The sequence below is a fragment of the Pholis gunnellus genome (assembly GCF_910591455.1).
Source record: "Pholis gunnellus genome assembly, chromosome: 2".
Lineage (NCBI taxonomy): Eukaryota > Metazoa > Chordata > Actinopteri > Perciformes > Pholidae > Pholis > Pholis gunnellus.
In genome coordinates, this window is record NC_136536.1 from 9,977,298 (window position 1) to 9,987,736 (window position 10,439).

Below are 10,439 nucleotides of genomic sequence, written 5' to 3' on the forward strand. Positions count from 1 at the left end.
TTACATCTAGAGGTTGCAAAAGAGAAAAACAAGAATTGGCCAAGCAGGTTGCAGCATTTTCAATCCGACATGGGGTTGTGGTTTCATTTAACTATAAATAATTATGCATAGAGTCAGAGACACAGACTCAATCATTGTATGCCTTAATTAATCACCAGAGATTGTTGGTGTATTTAATTGCTGTTGAACTACTGGAATGAGACAATACTCACATTAATTAATACCAGCTATCAGTGGTCAGATTTGCTCTCAGCAACTTCGTAAACAAACCCTGTCCAAAGACAATTTGCTGACATTGCACAATCAAGATTTATGATGCCCTGGCTGCAAACTGGCTTGTTAATTAAGCGAAATAGATCCCCAAACATAAGTCTAGAAAATGCATATGCAAAGCACCAACTGCTATCGCTTGATCAATGTCAAACAGACTCTATTTCAATCACCAGAAACGGTTTTAGTTGCTCTGTCATTCTCATTTTCTCTCCCATACAAGCCCACAGTCCATTTATGCAACAATCTTTTGATAATAATTGCTTCCTGGCTCTTTATTAAAATTAAATCTTGATTGTGAAAGGTCAGAGCTGAATATTCTTCTCAGGGACAGCTCTTGGTAAAATCAGCCATGAGCTCTAAATGACAAGGTCCCATGACTCAACGAGGAGATACCCTCTGACACCATGCAATTAGTCTCAATAGGATGAAACCACTGGGCGTGTAAACAAATTTAATACATAAATCTTTACGATTCAAATTTCTAAAAAGGAACCTTGTTAATTAAACCATCATAGTCAATGAATGTGCAAGAGGTGTAAAATTAATTTTTATGTGAACTTGCAATTACAGGAATTGAGAAGCTATAGTCCATTATAATAGTATCTCATTTGGAAAAGGTTTTAGCTCGAAGCATTTCATAATTCAGTGTAATCATCATTTGACCTCCAGAAAGGAGAGGTTGTTTTTTTTGCCCATAGCTTTACCGACAAGGGGTGATTACATGGCACAATATCAGGGAGGTCAAATTAAAAGGCCTATAGTTGCCTACATTTAGACAAAAGAAACGCAGTATAAAAGCAACACACCACAACTTTAAATGTAATGGCAGTGAGTGAAAAAATAGCAGTAAAGAAGGGTTGACCGTCAATCCTCTGGTAACTGAATGAATGAGTCTTAAAACCCGAAAATGAGTTAGCATTCCAGTTCCCTTGTCTTGAAATCAATGGTTATTTTTAAAGGGTTTTTGGTTAGATGACCGAAATAAGGTCTGCGGTTAACCAGAGATGTTATCATTCTGTTCTACGGTGGAAAAAATGTCAGTAAATACCCCTCTGTGTCATTTAAAGCATTAACGTGTCTTAAAAAAGGCAGTTGCTAACTGAGACTAAACCTCATCACGGTTATCGCTACCGCACCTTAAGCTTAGTGGTGATGACGTTGAACTAATGCGACCGTGTTGAAGTATATTTATACGCTCGCTGTTTATGTGAAGATCATTTTGCTGAACAAAACTTGTAAGTATCATAAATATATGTAAATATTTGCCACAGAGCATATTTTCTGCAATAATCCAAAATCCAATGGATAAATCCCATTGGCTTTTTGGTGAGAGTCAAGTTCTCTTTTCTTATACAGTCAAGAAAGGCATGGGCGGAGGGGCATAATGGCTCATAACCATGCGACAAACCATGGTCGAACTGTTTCAATCTGAATATTTCCCTAATTCTAATTAATTAAATCAGGCCCAAGCAGCAAAGGGCTTCGACAGACGGTCTCAAAACAATGAGGGAGAAAAGAAGGAAAAGGAGAAGCTGCAGTTGATGAAATTAAACACACACACACACACACACACACACACACATTAAGTGATGAGAGACTTCCCCAGAGCTCCAAATTAAAGCTGATGGCCATAGAAACCTTGTAATCACTTGTGGTGCCAATTTGCTGCAGAGAAGAAGGAGAGCAGAGGAGCAGATGTGTGCCAGAATACCTTAGGATGATTTCTTAATAGCTTCATAAATCCATTCATGCATCACAAGCATACCAACACTGCTGTCAGCCCGCTGCGAGGTGAGACACCACATGCCTTTAAGCACCTGCTACATAAACACAAGGCAGTTGGCCCACATATTCCTCTTTGTTAGAGTCACTCTACTGATGCAACTGGCAACAATTAGAAGTGTTTTTGTTTGTGAGGGCTTTACTCTGCCTGATGGTAAATGATGGACACTGTGGTCCTTAATAGAGTTTGCGAGACAACTAAGTCATGAAACTGCTGATGCATTCCTCCTTTCATTTGTGTTTAGCCTTTCTTAGTGTCTTGCCTCTACGGGGACTTAGCCAGACTGCTCAGCTGGCTATACAACACAGCTGCGGCCATGCACACTTTCAGTTAATTACAGGACCACTTCTGTATGACTGCACAGTCAGCAGGTTCACTCCACAGTTATTTTGAGGGAGGGGGGGGGGGGGGGGGGGGGGGCTGAGCATCATTATCTGCTCAGCGCTTACTTTGTTATTCGTGTCTCTTGTGCTGGTATGTACCACCCCCTGTCAGCGGAGTCAAGTACTGACTGTGCCCAACCACAGAGAAAAACATTGCATTAAGATAATTGATAGCCTGCAAAGAGATAAAAGACAAAGCACAGGATGTATTTTTGGCAACAACAAATTGAACTGATAGTATCTTCCGCATGTTTCTTCTCCTCGTCTTCACTGCAGCAATCAGTGATCAAAACAGTTCCTGTAAAAGTAAAACTACTCTTAGATTTACAGTAATGGCTTGATGGGAAATAAAAGTAGGTTGGCTAAACTGTACATTTTGAGCTATTATGGGCAAACTAGTGCATACCTGCTCCAGATCCTTCTCCTCATTAATGTTAAAGGCGAGTTGCTGTCTCGCTCTCTCTGCCTGCAGAAGACAAAGTAAATGCAAATATTTAAAGTCAAACTAAAATTGCTTTGCTCCCGATGCATTGGCTAAAGTAACTGTAAAGTTATAAAGTGATAAATTCCAAATTCAGAGCATTAATATAGCAGCAAACAACTATTTGCAGTGAGCAGAGAATGAAGTCACACTCCCACTGTGTGTAATCTGAGTTTCTCTGTGCTTTGTTTAAGTAGCTGTCCGGCCGCGTGTGCATGTTAGTGAATGTTAGTGCATGTGAGTCCCTGTGTGTGTGTGTGCCCAACTGGCTTGCCAATCGCCACTCTGCACTGTGCTCATATGGCGAAACCGCTGATAACGCAGTCCCGACCTACAGCGGCGTCGCGTAAGTGGAGCGCACAATCCAGTTCCCCCCAGGTTCATACTGTTCGCTCTGTCAGCACGGTTGTCGTTGTTGCTCAGAAGTCGCCATGTTGAGAGCCGTGTGGAGGCAATCCCTCAATATTAATATGCATTGAATTAAGCATCATTAAAGTTGTTACATAGGAGAAGGTTACACTACTGTTTGTATTGAACTGTACTCGTCCGCATTTAAGTCATTCTGAGTATACACCCTTTTTATTTTTTAAAGAGATGCTTTATTTCATGGGGTTTTTTTAAAGTTGAGACTGGCTGTATGACTGTATGTCCAGTCAGATGCTAAAAACGTTGCCTATGCACATCAGGCAGTAAGAGCAGACAATCAGGCACACAGTATACAATATGCAGCATGACCTTGGCGTAACTTACAACTTTGTTTGCTGCGGCACTTAATGTGTCACAAAAACCTGTGTGATATTTCTGTTTACCCTTGTTGAACCAGATAAGGTAACAAAAGCTGTGCTAAAAAGACAACTTTGGTACTAAGAAAATAAATCTTGCTTTTCTACTCTTCTTAATCCCTCCCTATATCCATAACCTTAAAACCTTTGACCGGCAGGTGTTTGTGTGTGATGTTATGAAAAGGATTTGTATGATAAGGTTATTTTATACAGTGGGGGCCTACCTTTGCGGAGCCTTGCCTCTCTCCAGAGGTCTGCTGAGCAAACACAACAGCATCGTGGACAGAGAGGAAGAGATTGCTGCGGCCAATATTGCCGGCATCAAAAGCTCCTCCGACCTCCAGTTCTTCATACACCTGGGCTGCAGGCGGCAAGACAGCAAACATCACACAAGGACTTAAAGTAGAGCGAAACAAGTGATTTTAACACAATGCTCAAGTTGTATTTAAAGATGGCTGTTTAATTTGCCAAGAGAAGAACATTGATTGATGCTTATATGTGATAAATCACAAGAAATTACCGCTATATCTTTATCTAATGGGAGTCCCTTGCTTCCCATGACAAGTGTTTAGACATTACATCTCTGACTTGCAATTGTACACTCATTTCTACCAGCGTCCTTCACAGGCCTTATGGACTTAATGCTCAATGAATGGCTAGGGTTCTGTTTCCATGCCAACGGGTGTGAAATGCACAGAAGTCATCAAAGATGTTACCTTGAACATTAGCCAGGTAGAGCTTAATGCCCAGCATCGCGTAGCTCGAGTTCATCTGTGTGGGGAAATAGAGAGAAGGAGACTGTTAGGAGGCATAATGGAATATACTATTGTACCCATACTTAAACATTCTCTCTTAAAAAGGTTCAGTAAGGGACGGCAGGGTTCAATCTCACAAATCAGAGAACTTTTTGTGACAAAAAGGTTCAATATTAGATTTGTACAGAAAATATAAGCTTTTATGTTTCAGGGGTTCTTTGACTTGCAGAGAGACGTGGAGAGGAGAACAACAGCACTGTGACAAGGCATACTGCAGTAACCCAACTTTACTGTCTTTTATTAGACATTTCTCACTGTCTGTGTTTCTTTTCTTTTCAACATCAGAAATTGGAATGCTGGTTTATCCGGATTATGCATGTGTCAGTTCATTAAATATGTGTAGTATGCAATCATTGAGAGCTGCTAGCTTAGTGCTAACAGCGCTAACAGTGCAAACCCACGGCAACAGCGCTGACAGAGCTAACAGCTCAACAGTCGGGACGGCGTCATCAGCTGTAACCGCCGTATGAGCGCAGTGCAGAGCGGCGGCCATGAGCTAGCCGGGTCGGCCACGTAAACCTCTTTTATTTGGAAACTTATTCTTTAAACTAAAAGAACCTTTTCATGGTTATAAAGAACCTCAAAGGTATTTGAATTATTCTTTTATGAACCCTGTAAAATGCTTTATATTGAACCCTTTAGCGGTGCCATACTGTACACTGAATGTACAAAAATATTACTCAAAAGTTTCAATACAGAACCAATTGTTTTAAGTGAATTTGGTATCGCAAACAAGCGTATAACCTTTATCAATACTTTGATGCCCATTAGGTCTATGAAGCACACCCCTGCCAAGTCGAGGATGAGGGTGTGGAAGGGCATGGGCTGGGACTCCAGTGTGGGACTGGGTGGCTCTTGGTCAGGCGCCTGCTCGCCCGGCTCAATGTCACTACTGAAGTTGACATAGCTGGTGGGAGGCTCAGGTGTGTTGGCAGTGCCATCGTTCATATCAAAGTCATTTTGCAGTTCAAGCTGAGATATGGTCTAGATGGAGAGGAAATACATAGAGAAAGGTGTACAGAAGAGGTCACAGGATGTATTTTCAGGAAATCTATGCAAATACGAGCCGCTAGGTCAAACACATGTGTGTCATGTATCATATATACTTGATCCCACCTCAGCCTTCATGTTAACCAAAGAGCTGGGTTTCCTCCTTCGTGTCTCATTGTCCTTCTCTTCTTTCGCTTTCTCCTTCTGTTCTGTCTCTAAGAACTTCCGCCTGGCCAGGATGAGTTTGCCAGGGTCCAGCCCGGTCTAGACACAAACATGCCTGTGTAAACACCTATTAAGCCACATTAACACATTCATTCAAGCCTGCCTCGCCTTGCGTGACAGCAAAAGAGGTCATGTTTTCAACTGTACCTTTTTGATGATCCTCTGGCGAAATATTTCAGCATTTGCAAAATAGAGAGGGGAGCAATAGTTCACTATTTTCACACCTGTTATTGAAATGACCTGTGGAGTGATTACAAAAAGATTAGACACAATCATTAATTTATTATGTGTTACAACAATAAATACACACAAATACTTAGTTTTCATACCTTACTGTACACCTTCGGGTTTTTGTAGATATCCGTATCCATAATCTGAACCATTGCCGAACCATTACGACTACGGGGAACACATTATTAAAATGAGCATTCATAAACACTTTACGCTCTGCTCCATTGTCTTTTTTTGTAATTCTGGTTAAAAAAAACAGATAATTTACTCACAACTGTGTCTTGAATATCACTACCAGAATGGAAAAGCCCACTCCGATAGCAACTCCATAAGGCAAGCTGAGAAAGAATGTGGCCAAGAATGACACAACCCACACACACTAGAAGAGAAAGAACAACATTAGGAGAAAATATGGAGGGGAAAAAAATCACATTGTGCTGCAATATTGCATCCAAGGCTTTGACTTACGCAGTCCAGTTTGCTCTTCTTCCATAAGTAGTAGGGATCAGAGAGCTGTAGGAGAGTGTTCTTGAGGTTCACTGCAATCAAGGCTCCAAGCACAGACTGGCAAAACCAAGGTTGCATAGGTCACTAATTTATGCCTGGATTTTTCTCTGACTTCAACTTAAATGTTTTGTCTAATTTTTCAAGTATCACAATCCACCTATGTCCACCTACTTTTGGAAGTGGTTTCAGGAAGGCTCCCAATGCAAGCATGGTAACCATTACGACCAGCATCACACAAAGACTGGCGAACTATGAGAGGGCAGCAACAGAGGTGCAGAAGTTAGCAGTTTGAGATATTATTTTCTTGTAGTCCATACTATTATTACTTGACAATATTTACCTTAAAACCGTCGTGGAAAGTACTCAGAACTGTACAATTTTGAAGTGCTTGTACTTTAATTTACATTTTATGGTACTTTATACTTCCACTGCACTACATTTTTTTGACAACTTTAAATACTAGTTAAATTGCTGCGTCAGACTAATAATACAAATATGATTAACAAATACGTTGATTTATGATTATGGATAAAGAAAAGACTTAGCTGCTACCCAGCTGAACACATAATAAGCCCCATATTTAGCAGCTTCAACACTAAATTAGTGTACATATTAATGTATCAATAATTAAAATCCAATAATATAATATATATCATATTCTGAAATGGACCGTTCTGTATGATGAGTACTTGATGCTAGTACTTTTGCAGTTTTATTTTGAATGCAATACTTTTTCATGTTAAAGAGTATTTCTTCACTGTGGTATTACTGCTTTTACTTCAGTAAAATATCGGAGCACTTCTTCCACCTCTGCAGCTACGGAAGTGGTAACGCAACACTCACCTGTGATGTTCCACCAGCATTGTCCACAGCCAGGGTTACAGACAGGGCACAGCAGATCACATGGATCTTAAAGAAGGACCCCAGGAAATTGCTGCAGCCAAGAGCCAACATTTCCTGCACAAGAATATGTATGTTGTGTTAATAAAATCTAATAAAATGCACATTTTGATCTAGTAAAAAATATGCAGTTTTTGTACCTGGTTGGGATCCACGTCGTAGCCATGCTTGGCTGCCAATGTCCGGCCCATGGCCAGGTTGATTACATACCCCACGATTGCCAGGGAGAAAGCTGTGCTCAACATGTCTTCCCACTGACTCACTGTTGGCAGGATGGGTGCTGGAAAACTAGAAACAAGATATAAATCTAAATTGAACAGTAAAAAAATCGGTCATTTTAATTAATGAAGCAACCATTGATTCCAAGTATGCTGATGTGCGCTTTACCCCAAAGGAATTTCTCCCACTATGTCCATGTGATAGATCTCAGGAAGATGCAGAGGGCCCGAGATGGCTGTGGCCGCCACAACCTGTGTAGCACAGGGATAGGGATCAATCACCACTATCGTCCTTACATAGTATATTTGTCAAACATATAGAAATAACAGCTTCATGAAATTAAACAAAAAATAAAGAGAAATGACAAACTATAAACTTACAATTATGATCTCCATAGGGATGGGGAAGGGCAGCTTGTGGCGGTAGCGTGCACTCAGCTCCTTCACCACAATAAGAACTATGCTGCTGACCAGAGCAAATACTAGCGATGCGATGTTGGTATCTGGAAGGCCACGTACAATATCTATGACAGTCTATGAGAAATAAAATGACATATTTTAAAGACAATCAACCAACCAAAGTCTGCTGATGTTCTTTGGCCTAAATATGGGGGCTCACTGACATATATAACAGCCAGCGGACCACTATAAGGTGGCACTTGGATGCCAAAGATGTACTTGAGGACTGAGATGAGGATCTGCAGTCCAGCAGCAGTCATGAAGCCTCTGATGAAGGATTCTGACAGATAGATGGCTACAAATCCAAACTGCATGAAGCCAAGGCCAATCTGCACAGACACAAGTAGCTTTCAATGTGTAACTTTTAGATTACGCCGTACTTCACATGTCTTTCAAGCTTCACTTTGAAAGACTGATTTTAGTGCCGGCTACCTGTATGACTGCAGTGAGACAGGCCAGGGTTCCAGATATTCCCAGGCGAACCTCATTCATCAGGTCTGCGTCCACTATTGTAGCATTAAGAGTGCCATTGAAATGACTGAAGTCCGACTCTGGGGCCAGCCTTAGACACACGATCCCCACCATAATGCTGAGGACAGCAAACGTACCTATGGAAAGTAGTGTGTCACATCTATTTTCTTTGCTATACCGCAAACTGGAAAGTCAAGCTGAGCACAGCTGATCTGCACAGTGCGGTGCAGCCCTTGGCTAACTTATCACTGTCATTATAGGAAATCACTGGAGATAAATCACTCTGGTTTACCTGGGACCATCTGGTGAGCAGTGCCCATGAAGAAGTACGGGATGAGGGGAAAGAAAGAGGAATAGAGACCGTTGACAGGAGGGAGGTTGGCCAGGAGGGCAAATGCCATGCCTGGAAAGAACAGAAACAGTTTTATAACACATAAATCATGACAACATATCAAAAAAAACAAAAGATATGTTATATACCGGAGCCAACGATGCTGGAACTAGCTTCAGTCGGTGGGTATTATAGAGTACAGAGGCATCAGAGTGAGGAGAGTATCGACTGACCTTGGGGAACCTGAATGGTGCCAGCGCTGACCCCGCTGATGACATCACACAGCAGGTTTTCTTTCACGTTGTACTTGGGAAGCCAGCTCAGTACAGGCAGATGTCTGAACAACAAGCCCTTCAGTCTCAGCACAGAGCATCTGACAGAAACAAACAAGGGAAACTCTAGTTTTCTGGTAGTTACTTTGAAAAAGTCCATAACACATGTCTAAACTTTATGTTGACTCATAGCTACACGGCTCTCCACTGTTTGATCACAAACACAAAGCTTGTCAGAGGTAGAGTTTGTGTGATGGTTAAGACCTGTAGTTCATGTTGACCGTGTGTGCGGAGAGATTGCAGTTCTGTACCTGAAGAGTTTCCTCACTTTCTCTCCAACAGGGAATTGTCGACTCTTCTTGTCAAACTCTCCGTCAAAGTCTGGGAGGTTATATGCCGGCCTGTCAATCACGTAACGTGGGCGGTCCCGTTGCATGGCTACAGCATATCGAAATGTATTAAGACCTTGGAAAACTCTGTCTTATACTATGTCCTCAAGGTGCAATTAAAGGAATTACATTAGGAATTATATTTTACTAATATTAGTTGTTAATCAAAGTAGCAACATCATCAATATCATTAACAGCACATGCTTTACACAGTTGAATTTTCACACGTAAACAAAAACAAAGTATGAGGTTTATATTTATACAGTTGTGGACACAAGGGCATCTTTAGGATTGCACTTCTGCTGTTTTACATTTGGGAAGCAAATGTCATGTCCAAGGCCTTAATCTAACCTTGAAGGGTGAAGGATTAGGCCACAGGTAGGAGGACTGCTAAAATATTAGCTCAACACTTGGTAAATAATAGCACACGCACAAGATCACTCTGAGTCTTACAGTCTGCCTGCTGTAGAAAAAGAAAAAGGATAACTCTACCGCATTCCATCATTTGAGAAAAACTACAAATACAAAATTATATCTGCACTGAACATTCAAGCATTTTACCATTTTGGTCAAAAACTATAAGTTTGCCTTAAATTAATTATGCTTTCTGTTCAAACGTGCTTGTTCTGTTGTTAAAGCGCAAGAAGAAATAACTGACCGTAAAGACAAGAATTGCAAAGAGATTCCTCACCATTTAACAAAAAAAGACACATGTTGAGCACCCATTGCACATGAGCTTCAATTACTCAATCATCAAATATATTTGGTAAAAGATTTTGTTCTGCTTAATCTCTGAGGTCCTCTTTTTTTAAAGATGTGTAGCCTCTTATGAGGTCACTGATAAAGGAATCAAAATGACAGTAGCAAATAATGTGCTGATCGTTCTGTATTAAGTTAGAGGTCTGAAAAGAAGACAGCACTGTACCTTA

The 10,439-nt window shown here is 40.9% G+C and overlaps 1 protein-coding gene across 1 annotated transcript; it reads right to left on the reverse strand.

The window, feature by feature from the left end:
- LOC306708187 (solute carrier family 26 member 9-like) lies at nucleotides 1-9,557 on the reverse strand (the record flags this gene model as incomplete). Its single annotated transcript, XM_079175934.1, has 21 exons — nucleotides 1-6; nucleotides 1,855-1,938; nucleotides 2,846-2,905; nucleotides 3,927-4,063; nucleotides 4,419-4,473; nucleotides 5,262-5,501; nucleotides 5,634-5,771; nucleotides 5,880-5,972; nucleotides 6,062-6,131; nucleotides 6,236-6,342; nucleotides 6,432-6,527; nucleotides 6,642-6,719; nucleotides 7,314-7,427; nucleotides 7,511-7,658; nucleotides 7,758-7,840; nucleotides 7,970-8,122; nucleotides 8,212-8,376; nucleotides 8,480-8,655; nucleotides 8,811-8,921; nucleotides 9,083-9,222; nucleotides 9,433-9,557. 21 exons carry the CDS (start codon nucleotides 9,555-9,557, stop codon nucleotides 1-3), a joined length of 2,379 nt encoding a protein of 792 aa, XP_079032060.1.
- Nucleotides 9,558-10,439: the final 882 nt, after the last annotated feature.